At 36.2% G+C, this 15,623-nt stretch overlaps 1 protein-coding gene across 3 annotated transcripts in view; it reads right to left on the minus strand.

Moving 5' to 3' along the window:
* SNCAIP (synuclein alpha interacting protein) overlaps positions 1 to 15,623 on the minus strand; it is a 138,872-nt gene that overhangs the window by 53,057 nt on the left and 70,192 nt on the right. For all 3 annotated transcript variants that reach the window (XM_072416037.1, XM_072416038.1, XM_072416039.1), the window contains 2 exons: positions 11,181 to 11,283; positions 3,035 to 3,107 (listed from right to left, as the gene is read on the minus strand). In XM_072416037.1, coding sequence (XP_072272138.1) covers positions 3,035 to 3,107; positions 11,181 to 11,237 — 130 coding nt within the window. In that variant the 5' untranslated portion in view covers positions 11,238 to 11,283. The remainder of the gene's footprint in view (positions 1 to 3,034; positions 3,108 to 11,180; positions 11,284 to 15,623) is intronic.

Genomic DNA, 15,623 nt, shown 5'->3' on the forward strand with positions numbered 1-15,623 from the left:
CTAATGATTGTCATTGGGATTATTTTCAAATGCAAGAATACTCCCAGCCTAGGCAGCTTTCTTCATTTGAGAATATCAAGTTTAAAATAAGTCCACTTTGTTTTTTATTCTTAATTAATTCTGTTAATTATGTTAACGTTGCCTATAGATCTGGAGTTGAACTACTCATATTAAAATAAACCTCTATCATAAACACACTTCCTACTGTTTAACCCTGAAATTATATGTGCTCAGACGATCAGTGACATTGTTTACTTATATTATGTGTCAAGTTAAGCCGCTGTCTCTTGCGGTGTAATAGATCAGCTTGACTTGAGTAAATGATATTTAATCTGGTACGGCACATGCTAGGTATCCATTGATCATTTCAAAACAGATTTTCACAGATGGATTTGTTCAGCCTGTTGTATGTGTTAACTGCTGAAAAGTGTAACTAAATATCAGCCTCAAAATAGATTGCAAGATTGCTATTGAGAAAGGGAATATGAATAAAGAAAATAAAACAAATAATATTAAGTCTTGAATTTGCCATATATTTGTCCAAACCAGGGATATTTTCAGTAAGTAGCTGCCATTAAGGCACAAGATATTCTCTGACTTGTTGCTGATTGTTTTCAGACTCTCTCAGGTTTAGGTCTACTGAATTCCATCCTTGTGTGTCTGACATTGGATTTCACCATGAATTTTTCTAAAGTGGCTTCTTACATCCAAACCAGAGGCCACAAAAAGAGACCTGAACTTAAATGATGGCATTATTACCAACAGAACTTCAAAACGGGGCATTACATGGTCATAGGGGGAATTTAGAAGTGCACCACTTTAAATGTTTATTGTAAACAACTCTCTTATGTTTTCATTTAGCATTTATCATTTTGCCACTCTACCTCAACTTCTCTTTCAGTAAAGTATTAATTTTCAATGCTATACATTTTTATCTGTAGTTCCCTCACCTAGCAAATTTCCCCCTTTCTTTAAGAAGCTATGTTTCTTGCTAACACTGCATTAGCATCTCCAAAAACAATCTATCCTCTAGAAAACTCTAAGAGGGTAGGACTCGGGCCTGTGTTTGCATGGGTTTCCTCCCACATTCCAAAACCACGCAGTTAGGGTAATTGGCTTCCCCCAAAATTAGACTGTATTAAAGACATATGACTATGGTGGGGACATTAAATTGTGAGCCCCTTTGAGGGACAGATAGTGACATGACTATGGACTTTGTACAGCGCTGCGTAATATGTTGGCGTTATATAAATACTGTGTAATAATAATAATAATAATACCAAGCAACCTCACCAAATAACCTTTAGCCAATGCCTTTTCTTTCCTTGTACTTTAAGAACTGCCATTAAAGACCCAAGCCAGTGTAAACAGAGCATTGTTTATATCCTAAAAATTCACATAGGTTGAATTCCAGGCCTGGAGACCAGGGCCATGTGCTCTCTACCCTGTATCAAAGGCTGTCTGCTCCTAGAACTAATCATCAATAATTGCATTAGGACAAAAATAACAATTTATAGTTCCTGAAAACAATAAACCAAACAGGTATTTGAAGAAGATGCATCCCCTGTTTTCACTGACTATACGTAGATACAGTGCAGATGCAAACAAGTTAAATTTATTCAAGCAATAATAACATTCGGAAATGGAAAGAATACCCTGAAAAAATACAGAACTGTATTATTTATTTTCTGTAATATATAATACCGTATGACTAGGACTGGCAGACTTTTGATAAAAAAAGTTCACTTCAGCTATGCTATTTGAATCAAACTAATTTACAGTGGAAGAAAATGTATCACTGCATTAACTGGATGTTATCAGAAGAACAAAACACTATTAATGTACACGCAAGGCAGAGCTCTTCTCCAAAGCTGCCAGGGCAGATAATGTATGATGGGATTACATGTGTCTCGTGGCTTAATGGACAGATTGGGATAACAAGAATTAGTATCAAGCTTATTCCAAATATTTGCAAAAGATAATGGGCTGTTTGTTTGTAGAGAACCTCTCCAGCACATATTTATCACTAATTCATACATCACTCACATTTCCAATGTTTACAAGTCTGCTATGTTTTATTACTCTTTAATCTTTTGGATTAAAGGAGATCTGTCTCTGAAGGAAAATTAATTTTTCTGCTTGCAGGGCTTAGAAATGGAAAATTGGACAATCATTTTAAATAGGATAAATTAGTGGTAAAGATAGAGGGCTCACAGCAGCCTATGTGCCGTTGGCTGTATTTAGCTTGAATTCTAACACTGGGTACATTGTTGTTATACCCTCCAAATAAAATTGTGGAACAGAGAAATTACTCTGATCTTATTTGTCAAAACCAGTGCCAGGTCTTTTTGTGTATCATCAGCCTTTGAAAAGCCTTTGGAATTTTGCAGTCCTAAAGTAATCTTGGATAGCACACTGGCTCAGAGGTTAGCATTCGTGAATTGCAGCACTAGGTCCCAGGTTCAAATCCTGGCCAGGATTCTATCTGCAGGTTTGTATGCTCTTAGTGTTTCACACTTTACTCCCACATGCTGAAAAAGCAGGCAGTTAGGTTGTTTGGGTTCCCCAAAAATTGACCTTACACTGTATTAAAGACAAATGACTATAGTAGGGACATTGTGAGCTACTTTGAGGGACAGTTAGTGATATGACAATGGACTTATGTTGGTGTTATAAAAAATAAATATTGTCATTTATTAGGCTGGTAAAGGTGCCCAGACTTCGAACAATGTTTTAGCTACTGTTATAATTTGACAGGTCTGAACAAAAGATGTCCAGCAGTGGCAGCAATGGCAGCTTCCATCAGGAATCACCTTAACATTTGGGTATTCTACAAAATTTTAGGGAAATCAAAAAAAATATGAATTTTGTTTATTCCTAGTCAGGGTTAATGTGCATAATGAATCAATGTCCTTTAGCTACTTACCAACTGCATTTATATATATATATATGCCAGTTTTTTTCAATAAAGGTTACACTTAGATTAGGCCAACAAATATTTTTAATATTACTTCCTAAATAATATGTCACCCACCTGATCTGTCTTCATTTTGTGCATCACATCGTCTGCATAGCTCAGGAATTGTTTTCAGTGATGTTATAGAATACTAAAAAAATATAAATAATATATAATTACTAAGTAATACTCTCTTACTTTTATAAATAACAACATTACACCATACCTGGCATTAATTTTGAAAAAAAGGAAAGGTTGAGTGTTTCCTGCAGCAAGCAATCAGATAAAAACTGTCACAAAAAAATAAAACATGATTAAGTCCCATTGTATTTACCAAGCCAGCGACATGAATTCCATAACATGGGCGGTAAATGGAAACACCAGTGTTGTGTGGGAAAGAAGTGGCCATTCATACTGTTCAGCATTGTGTGAGCCTTGCTAGTTAGGAAACTATGTAGCAGGAAGTCTCAGGAAGTGGAGGAACACTTTTTGTTAAACATAATTTAGTGACTGGTTGTTATTGCTTGCAAAGTTTACATTGAGATACATGACACTGTATACACATAATGCAATAATTTCAGTGAATTAGGTTAGTTCAATAAAACTGTATCATCTAAACCACATGCATGGGCCTTTAACTCAGTATTTCAATACATCACAAAAGGAACTTTCCAACATTTCATTTAAATAGCATTTCCCACACACGTGACCCTTACTACGTACAACTCTATAGTCGGAATTATAAGAAAAACTAATCTTGTTTTCATTCCCATCATGCTTGGATATAATATATTAATGAAAGAACAGAGGAAGGATGTTTTTAATTCACATGGAACAACCTATTACTTCCTAATTATTAACATTGCCTGTTTGTGACTGGTTACTTCACTATAATGTTATGTTTAACATATTAAAACTAGTAATGTTATGTCAAGCAAAAAAATGAAATATCCTGTGATAGTCTTTAACAGTTTGTGTTGCTAACGTATTTGACAAATGCGAAAATGTGAAGCTAAAATCTGTTGTTTAAATTGTAGGGATATAGTATTCTTCCCGCTTGCTAATTTATGATTTCATAGGAAGCAGCGGACTGTAGTCACCTTGGACCTGATTTATTAAAGCTCTCCAAAACTAGAGAAGACAAACTGTCATTGGAGAACCAGAGTGATCCAGCAAACTTGGAATAAATCTGGTCCAGGATTGAAAACATGTGCCAAGCAATAGCAAATGATTTTTAGGATTCACTCCTCCTTTTTTTCCACCCATAATGATTCCAACCTTAGAAAAGTGAAATGTACCCTAAAATAAATTTTCATGGGACCTAATTGCCAACTAAGTGGGCTTACAACAGTTGCAAATTAGCTTTTGGTCTGCGTTTAACGAAGAACTGGTGGCACCACAGTATATTACCAACTTTTTAAAAAATACATTTCTCCAAAGAAAAGATAAATGTCGAAAGAAAGGATAAATGTCCACTTCTCAGAGTATCAACTGTGCTTATTGTAACATTTCCGCTTTATTCCTGCTTGGTGACAAGTCAAAATTTGGATTTCTCCTTACTTTCAGGCCCAGTGGTTACTAAGACAAAGACCTGTAAATTCTCTTGCCTCTCTCTCTCTCTCTCTCTCTATCTGACATTCATTAAATATTTGCTTTTGGAGAAATAAAAAGTCCCATGATTTACCTGCGGAAAGTTTTCTGCATGTCAGATTCTCTGTTATATATATAAAGACCACAAAGATTTACTGACATGCTACAAAATTTGCCCACAAAACCCAGCTTCAGCACTCTACATACCACATGCCCCCTTTTTAAATGCTTTCTAGTGTATTTTCCTGTAAGAATGGAAAACATAAAATTAATTATTGAAACCTGGATATAAGATCCCTTCTATCAGATTTGTGCTTTGGAAATCTATACGTACGATGAATTATTAATATGTGCTGGTCTTTTCATGATCACAATATATTCTCTTGGGATAGTATTATGTACAAACATTCACCCTGAATTTTATGGGAACTGACAATCTCAATGATATGTACTTCAGTATGAAGCAAAGGGTGCGCCTGCATGATCTGAAGAGCTTACATTGCTTTGGGGCAATAATTAAAAGCATACAACACAGTCTAGAAGTTTATGTTAGGAATTTAAAAAGTGGTAGTCAATCGAAAGTGATCAACAGACCCCACATCTCTGTATCCTCACTTACATCATCATTATGTAAACATTAAGTAATACTCAACCCATTATGGACATTATTTAAAATTCCTAAGCAACCACAGTATATGTAAAGCAAGAACATAAAAAAGTCTCATTTTTCATTTTTTAAACGTCATCATAGAAAAACTAATCAAAGACAAATGTGAAATATACAAGAGAAATTCAAGACGATTTTGCAAGTAGAAGAATATTTTTAGCATGTTGTGAAACACAAAATAAAGAGAATAAAGCAAAGTAGAGTAACCACAGATGAAACCACATTAAATGAAATGCTATTTATATCTTTACTTGAGCTCCAGCATGGATTAATAACTCTTTGTTCGGTGTCTCCCATTGGGAGAAGGATGCCCTTGATTTTAGTTTGCTGGCTCTCTCTTTCTATGTTTATTTGCATTTATGATTTTATGTTCTACTTCCATACAAGATTCATGGAGTTCTTTGTTGATAGATTTGTCAGTTTTTGTGTTATGTGGAACTTTTTTTAAGCTTTTATTGGCAGAATTTCCCCAAACTTCATGACCACACAGGAAAGAAGGGTAAATCCTTCTAGGATGTTTTTATTGTTACTTGTGTCCTTCACCCCAGGAGTAAAAACAGAATGGGGGGGGGGGGGGGCGACAATTTAGGTGAAATCTAACCTAGAGAGTGGCACTCGGGAATTTAAAAAAATAGGTAACACAGTAAATGCAGTAGGCTCGAGAGGTAAGTAAAAGGTGAACAGGGCCAGGCGGCCAGGCTTACAAAAACACAAAATAGAGATCAAAATGTCCATTATAGTGATGACATTCACGGAAAGGACTAGATAATGCATATAGGTTATAAATGAATATGCTACTTCTCCTGTTTTTCCCCCCAAACTCATATAAACTATGTAGTGCCTGCAAAAGCTTTCAGCTTTTGATGTCCTGTCGTCCCTAATATCTAATGTGGTCCTGCATGCAGATTAGCATACTGGAGGGGGAATACTATACAAACCTTTCTCTGTTTCTGCTGATGGATCTCCTCAGGTTGGATATTGCTCAACCATTTGTCTTCTGGGTCCCCTGACTACCACTGTCATTCAACCTTATTCTGGGTTTGGTCCCTTGCTGCTCCATTGCATACTCTGCACTATGAGGAGAATTGTGGCGGTGGTACTGGTGAAGAGGGAGAACCATGCATGCTAAAGGTAAGAATGAAGAATGCAAAAGCTGATAGCTATGAATGCAGTTTATGGAAAAGTCTCTCTTTGATTACTCTTGGCTCTTTGCAAATAATGTCTTGGGATATCTAAGAAAAGAAATAGCCAATTTATCAGGTTCCAACGGCTAGTCGATTGGGAAACAACTGACACTCAGGAAGTGGGAATATCTCTAAAAAGGGGCATCACAGAGGCAATGTAAAGGCAAATAACTGGGAACATTATAGAACATATGGGATTATATAGAAATAGGTTGTCGTATTCTATCCCACATTACCTTACCATTTTTATGTCCCTTGAAAAGAACAAAGACAATAGTTGAAAATATGCCATGGTGTATACAGTGCATGCTTTGGCTTAGTGTTATTGGCACACTATTGCTGTACCTAAACCTGGACATTTGTACATTGCTTGAGATGGACAATTATCTGGTTTTTATATTACTTTAGTACACTTTGCAGAATATGTTTTTCTTTGCAAAAAACTGTTTTGGATTTAGGATGCCTTTTAAATGACCTGAAGATTTCATCTTCATCATTCCAAAGTCAAGGAGAAATAAATAAATAAACAGCCTGTGAAATTTTTATCAAAACCGTAAGGCATATTTTTCAGGTTCAGCTAGGGAACTTGAGGATTTTGGTCTGGAACTGCTCCTATTCCTGATTTCTCTGCCAGAAGCCAATGATCTGATGATATCACTAACTGCTTGGATGTCTGTGCCGTAGCTATGTAACTAAGCACTAACTAGAACATATTCCCAGCACTGTGAGATCCAATTCACTAGCTCCTTTCAGAAAACAAAACTAACCCCCCCCCCCTCTTTATTTCTGTGACCAAGGTTTATTCTTGTACAGTATAATAACACTGCAAAGTTTTTGTGTACAGCTGGCCTGACACCAGCCAGTATTTCTTGTTATAATCAAGTTAGCAAACCATTAGTAAATTGCCTTTCAAAAAATGAAAGTTTAAGGCATCGGTATGAGAAACTTTCCAGTGCACTAGGAAATATTTTGTCATTTTGAGAATAGAAAGCCAATTACATGACTTTCATAAATTATACTCAACAAGTTACTGAAATGGGAAGGATCAGAACTTGAGATACCCCAAGTCTTCAAGTTTTAAGCAACCTATCTATTCTGAGTGCAAAGTATTTATATGTTCTCTGAAGTATGATTAGCTACATACCTACTTTGTTTCTGTGCAGTCCTATTCCTGAAATATTCCCACTTCTAGCCCGTAGACTGGCATTAGGTGAGACTATCCCAGAAACAGGACATCAAAGAGAAAAATCAAAGCTTTATAGCTAAACATTGGTGGAAATTTCCAAACAGCCAAAACAGGTCAAGGACTAGAATGGCAGGATTGCCAGGGATAGCACACAGTCACTGGTAACAGATAGCCATGTATAATAAAATGCTCCAACCTGCTGTCCTGGCCATGAGGGTTATTTAGCTGGATCCTCATTCATGTTGCTCCAGCACCATTTATGCATTTTGTCCAAAGCTGTCCTCTTATTCACTCTAAGCTTCTTGACATGAACACAAATGAAAACAGATTGCTTACTGTTACTTCCACTAAAAAAAACATTTAAGGTTTGTTTTGATGATAACTAAATTATTCTGTGTCTTTTACATGTAAAGGAGTTCAGCTTTAGGCTTTATAATAAATGAAATTGATGCACCCTGAAAATATCTACAGCCTATGCATATAATTAAAGTCTGTTTGCTTGTTAACAATAAAACTGCCTGGTCATCTGTAGCAGCTGCTGCTGACAAAAGTTCTTTTAGTCTTTACAAAGAAGTAGTTTGTGTGCACAGTGCTGAAATGCCTGGTGCCACCAGAACAAAATTTTTTAGCCAGTTAATATACTAGAAGTGTTTGTCATGGACTTACAGGGTTAACCATTCCAACAGATGCGTTGCGCCAGATGCCAAAAGCATTCCCTTTACTTTTAGCAATCTGATTGTTAACAGGTCCAAGTGTGCTTTTATAATGAGGAAAAAGCGAAAGCTGGGATTACGTGAGAATGTTATGGAGGTAATAACTTTATTTTACAAAGTGGCTTTCCCTATCTTGAATAATGTTACAGATCACTCTGCAGTTATATCCCTCTCTGCACTGAACCAGCCTTCTCACCGAGAACAATGACCACAATGTATTTTTAAGGGAAGTCGTAGAAAGTGATGTGTCAATTGAAGGAAAAAGGAAACCATTCAGAGCTTTAGAAAACAGTTTTCCTGACTACATTTTTGTGGGAAGCATTTAGTACCTAAGGTCAATACACCCAAAAAACAAAAAAAACAAAGAAAAACCCTTTCTGGTAAGGAAAGTCGTCCATCTGTTCACTGTATCCAAATGAACCAACGTCCCTTTCTCTCACATCCCTTAACTATGGAAAACAGAGAACTCCAATCACATATAATAGTTTCTCACTAACCAGAATGGTGCAATGGATCCAGAGAAATTACCAGAAAGCAAAGTGAATGCGTGTTTTGCCAACGCAATCACCAAGCCAAAACAGTTGAATCACATTCTACCAAAGGGTAGTATTTACATTGCTACCAGTAGATGAACTGTGGGGTGTGCAAATGATTAAAAAGGTGAATATGACTATGTGCTGCTGGTCTTAAAATCACAACTGTTGCCTTCCATGGGCAAAAGGTGGCTAAAACATTGGCTCCCTTATTAAATAATAATATTTGCGGTGGGGTAAAGGGGCAGAGCTATAGAATGTTTATTTTAACAGCCACAAAAGAAAAATTAACCTGTATAGGATAAACCTTATGTTGTCATTTGTGTTCCTACAATATGCCCTAATTCTTCTTCAGCTCCCATAAAGATCATTGAAGGGGAAAAATAATATACAAGTATGTTATACTTGCGGTGTCTAGCCACGGTAAGTAAACTTTTGCTTTCATATGTGCAGTTTTAGTACAGCATTCCATAATTTAAAATATACTTACGATTTAACACCTAGCCCATTCTACACTGACTGCTTCAAGGTCCAATGGTAAACTTCATGCCGTAGACATAAACAATGCATGATAGTTATCCCCGTTCATAAAAATGTGCAGGGAGGAGGTATTTTAAAAACAAATTATTTTTCTACATGCATAGAAGAAATCACTGACCTAGGCCAGTGATGTAGTGACTGTATATTTGTCAATTTTATTATGCGGTAAGTTGGATATCCTCATCGCAAAACAAGCATAGTAAGTGGAAGGCGGATAGGCAGCAGAAAACTAGTGGAATTGCCAAAACTTATTTTCTCCCTCCAGGTCCTGTCCTAATACTTCTTTTCGTCATCAACCAGAATAATTAATGAAGCTATTATTTTACATTAGGCAGACACGCAATATTTGCGTAATTATATTACATTCTTCCTGGACATACGTAGAAATAATTAAACTGTATTACCCACATTATAACCTACACTAATACCCAGATGGAGCTCTGGACATTAAAGAATCATTAATGTTTTGTTTGAAATCTCCTTTTAGATCAAGTTTTCTGTCTGGGGTTTTCAGTTCTTTGAGGTTTTTAAATCTGTCTATTGGCTGTGTTTCAGGAAAGTACCAATAAAATCATTAAAGAATGCTGAACAGGTAAATTGACCTGTGTGTTTAAAATGGATTTCTGGTGATATGTGACAGACACATTTTGCACTTTTTACTAAACCCAGACACTGGGGTGATGCACAGGTCAGGATTTCTTCTGTAATCACTTGCCATGGATATCACTGTGGGATAGGAACAAGTGAAAGATGGAATGCAGCTGTTCTTAAGTTTTTCTCCTTAACAACGTAAGATCTGTTCACTGATAATTTTAAATGGGGCCAAATTAGAAGTTTATTTTTCCATTTCTCTTCGGAAGCCATATATGGGAAGATTGTTCACTGACAACAATGAAATATGAAAGGTTTATCATCCTAAAAATCACTGTACAACCCAACCTGTCACATATTTTTTTCCTTTACTGCAGCCAATATGTATGGAGGTGAACATTTAAAAAAGCCACTTCAGGTGATGCTGAGCATTCTTCACCCAACGTGTAGACATCATACAGCTGATATTGAGGTAGTAATGATGTTGGTGGGTAATGTAAAGGAAAAAGTTATCACAATCCATAAAACTTTGGTGTGCTTTGATGAGCAACCTCAACAGGTATAACGAGGGATATCCCTGTGCCGATTATGTCTAATTTTCCAGAAAATCAGGGGTCTAAGACACAAGAAATAACATATAAAATGCATGAAAATAATAACTATAATTCCAAGATTCTAGTGAACAAAACAAAACAACTGCAGTGCAGTTTAATATTAGTAATATATTTAGAGTTAATACATCAGACTGCAGTGTGCAGTAACAAAGGATTCCCAGAGTACTATAAAAAGACAGTACAGCAGAAGTAGCTGCCTTTTATTACAGTTCTCTCCTATTGAATGTTATTAATATGTTTCAGTCAGGTGCAAATGGGACAGTTATTGCTCCAATTCATTCTTTGCATAAATTCTACTTTGCTCTATTGACCTCTGAAAATGACATTTTTAACATGTGGTAGGTGAAGCAAGCAATGAAAAAGAATGTTGTTGTTGGCTGAATAACTGATTACATAATATTCATATCCAGTTTTATATTATAACACTTTAGCCCTGGCTATAATAAATACAGAAAACATGCACAAAAACTCTATACTTTTTTTTTGAATGGGTATTGGGTATGGGAAACTGCATCTAGATCTGTACCTCTGACCTGTGCCTGCTAGTACCATTTTTCTCATGCACATGCAAAAAAGAACTGTGGTTTTTTAATTTTGTTTACTTACAGATATGTCATCACTGAAGTCAATCTCATCTAAATCGAGGTACTCTGGAGCTTCCATTATTCTTCAATGCTCATTTTCAGCTATAGACAGCAATTACCTGGACCTGGTAATAGGAAAAGACATTCATGAGACTCTGCACTGTACTTAAATTGACTACAAAGCAATAAGGGCAGCGTGAATTTACCCCTTACTGAGTGTTAACGGTGGCATGAAAGTGAGAAGAAGGATCAATGTTTGTGTAGAAGCCAAATAGGTTTTTTTTTTATGGTTGTTAAAAACAAATTATAGTGCTAAGTTATTGAGCATAACAGAGATCAGATGTTGTTAGCCTAGATGAAAGACTTGCAAGGAAGCTTTTCAGTGTCATGTATTTTAGGAACCTTTCAGCAATATCCATCCAGAATATAACGACTAGTAACATCCTTCAAACAACACATCAGAGTGTGAAGGACTGGGGAAATCTTTTCATGTTCCATAGGACATTAATATAATGTATCTCAATTTAAAATACCCATTATTTAGAGAAAATACCAAGACCCATATGCTGTACAATTTAACTGCATTTTGCTGTGATGGTTGAGTATTTTAGCAAAAGTAAGGTAAATGGATCTTTATGATTACAACAGAAAATAAATACATTTAGGGCTATGTACACACACGTGCAATAATTGTCGTTGGAAAGGATCTTTCATGATCCTTTCCAATGACTAAAGACTGCACGATGTATGAACAAGTCCTGTACATACAGCATCGTTCTGCTTTATGGAGAGGGGAGGGAGAGAACAATGAAGCGGCACCCTGCTTCGCTCTCTTCCCCTTCACTTCCCCTTCACCATTATGATTGTTCGTGGCCCATCGTCCATGGATCCGCCAGGACGGTCGTTCGGATGCATGATGAGCACTGTACACACGCCAGATTCTCCTCTGTTTATCAGCCGAGAACCATTGCACATGTGCACCCAGCCTAACTCACACTGGCAGTGAGATTGTGTTGTATTTATCAATTCCTGGTGCCAGGAACCACTGCTGCTTGTGTAAAATTTACATGTAGCATTTCCCTGTAGCAGCCCCATAAGGGAACTGCTCACTGCCGCCAGCTGTCACATGTGCAGATGCCAATTCTTTTTGAACCAGTGCCACACAGTGCTCAAGTGGCTGGCAAGGTGCCAGCTGCGAGGAGCCACACAAGAATTGCACAATGCAGAAGGAGGTGTAAACCTGCCCTTATTCATATGAAGTACAATAAACTATTTTATTCTTATCTCCATAATATAAGTGGAAGGTATTCTGTAATCTTTAGAGGAATCTCAGGCAAAGCTAATAACAATATTTAGGATTTTAGCATAGTACTGTCACAATAGATCTATGCCAGCTATTTCTTTGCAATTAAACAGATATAAACATTTTAGTATTTTTCACGAAAGTATTGTCTTTACAAACACAAACCAAAAAAAAGAAGATCTACACACGACGTCTTTTAAATTCTCTACCAACCAATCAGTTCTATCACTTGTTTTTTAACTTAGTTCCATAACTTGAACAGAGGCTGAAGAATTAAAGCTATTCTCAAGTGAAGAATCTTACCTTTCCTGTTATACTTCTCCCATTAATAATTACAGACTTTGTTATTATAAACTGTACAGTTTACAGCTTTCTCTTGGCTCCTGGTGTTATATTAGCTGATACAAAAATGAATGAGGTTTAGGTGTAGTCACCCTTTTTGTGTACACGTGTTCTGAACCAGAAAAAAAAAATCTTGTCAAAACAACAGTTGTAATGATCCAAATAACAAGGAAGCAATAGCTCATATCGCGCTCGTCAACGTGTCACAAGCAATCTATAAAAACAGTTCATTTACAGAAACGTGCTGATGTAACGTTTTGACAAAAAGATCAGTTTGCATTCCCAGTTCCAGTAGTGTTGAAATGTTCTCAGCGGACGGTGGTAATGGATATTTCAGGTTAGTTATAAGGTGGAAATACAAAAACTGCATGCTGAACACAGCCTCTCTTCTTCATTGTAGTGAAATTGGAATACGCTGCCGTGGCTGGGCACACTTCCTATCGAATGTCAGCGAGAGCTCGTACACATGGTTCCTCAGAAGCTCTGCTCAGATTTTGACAGCAAGAAGCTATGTGGGGTAGAAGAAGGCCTCATGAATTAAAGAAGAGATGTTTCATTTTAGCAATTCTAACAACCAGTTCAGGATTAGGAAATGTTACATATCACTTCAGGAGGCAGCCTTGTGGAAAGCAGCTGATGTGCGACAGATGGTTTGTTCATCCAGCTACATATTAATACAATGCAATGTTTTCCTAGAAACTGAGCTCAAAATGAGACTTGATTTATAAAAACCAAAAGAAAATAAAAAGGATGGCAGCTCAATGTCACATTATGGTCCTAGGTTCAGTTGATGATATTTGCATGCAGTTTCCAAGTACTCTCCTTTAATGTCATTGTACAAGTTACCCCTCCAAATCCAAAAGAATATGGCTAATGTAACGGGCTTATGGCTGCGACTGACCCTACTTTGTACTTTGAAAGTGCAGCCCATTAGCACAAAATGGGTATTTCAGATGTTACAGCTACAGCTTGCTAATTTCGCTCTATAGCTATAATTGGTGCCCTGGGTAATGACAGATCTGACTGTTGAAGTGTAGCGAAACTACAGCAAACTGAGCTCACCCCCCTTACAATTAAATAATGGCTCTGTAAACTATTACCAAGCAATACTGAACAATTTTCTACAAAAGTCTGATTTTTCTAACTTTTATTTTTCTGTTTCTATTGAATCCCTATGTTAACGTAATTTAGAATCTGACTAGCTTCCCCATGGTGTGAATATTAGGACATTTTCAAAATAAATGTTGCTAAAATAAATTACCTATAATTATTTATAAGTTTACATAGATTTACTTTCTTCTAACGTCATTTTGTGCACTTTTAAATTCATACGTCTAATCTCTCCCTGAGATGGGAAAGGCCACATTTTGGAAGCAAACATCAAAATAAAAGACACAACTCTGTCCTACTCCTATTCATATTTGTAAAGTTTTTTTTAAAGTATGCTTTTTAACAAAAGTCCTGATCAGTAAAAAAAAAAAAAGGGAAAAAAAACAACATAAGAGAAACATTTGCTGCTGCTGGTTACCTGGCTGTTATGCTGACCCACCAGGCTGGCTTTAATACTTTAAGTAGCTGAACCAGAACAAGTAAACAGATGAAGATTAGGATTAAAACAATTTTGAAATGAAAGTTTGCACTCTATGTTAATGTGTACAACAAGCAGCAAAACAATTTTTTGGCCATGCTCTAATAACAGGTCTGAAAGTAATAACTTGCTTTACTAATGAAAAACTGCCTAAACTACATCAACTAGATCAGCCCAAAATAAGGGATACAACCTATGTTGTAAATAAATAAATAAAAATATCACAATCAATATAAAAATCTTCCTTGTATTTGGTAGATAAATGAATATCCTGATCTGCTAGAGCAACTTTTAACTGAAACAAAACCTCAGTTATTTGCTTTGTGTGCATTCATACATGCAGATATTTTGTATGACATAACAAGAACATATTTTAGATTTAGAAGTATAAACTTACATGTAAATTTGAAATGTAGTAAACTTCTGTAATACAGTCCACGCTGTTCAAATAAAAGCAGGTGCTTACAGCTTGCATTGTCAGAGGAACAAATGACAAATGTCAGACTATTTCCATTATGTTAAACCTTGTCCTAGAGGTGTATGCACTCATAATTAGAATTCTCCAAATTTATGAAATGTTAACTACACCTTCTATGTAAATTACTGTGCACACCCAGCACAAGCATATTGTTTTCTGCAAAAAAAAGTACTCCTCTAACCTTTACTCACAAGTGTTTGAGAAATATTTTCAACAATATAGTATTTTATGCCTCAAGATATTTCCCACAAAACACCATATGCTGTCTTCCCCTATGAGTAGGTGTATGTCTACAAGATTTTTCTTCTTTTATTATTTTGGGATTTCTACTGATTACATGAGTGCACTGCAGCACAGAAATAAGCAGTAACATACCTGTAACTCACAAATATCACTTAGTTCAAGGGTCAAGCTTTGCAACCAATCCCTCTTTTTGGTTGAATTTTTTTACTTCAAAAAAGTAAAAAAAGTAAAGTAAACATTCTACTTATAGGCAAATAATTCTCAGTTGTAGGTTTAAAAAAATTGTTTTTACCCTTGAAATTTGATGTTGTCATTGGGACCTCCTCCTGGCTTTTAGGTTCTGATGTTGCAGAAGTAAATATATTTGTGTGCTACTTCCCCCACCAGATTGTAAACTCTTAGATTGCAAGCTCCTCCTGTGTCATTGTTTGTATCTGTCTGTCATGTGCAATCCCTTTTTAATATACAGTGCTGTGACGGTCATGTGAGGAGCTCTGCACACATACTGAAA

Source organism: Pyxicephalus adspersus, chromosome 6 (genome assembly GCF_032062135.1).
Source record: "Pyxicephalus adspersus chromosome 6, UCB_Pads_2.0, whole genome shotgun sequence".
NCBI lineage: Eukaryota > Metazoa > Chordata > Amphibia > Anura > Pyxicephalidae > Pyxicephalus > Pyxicephalus adspersus.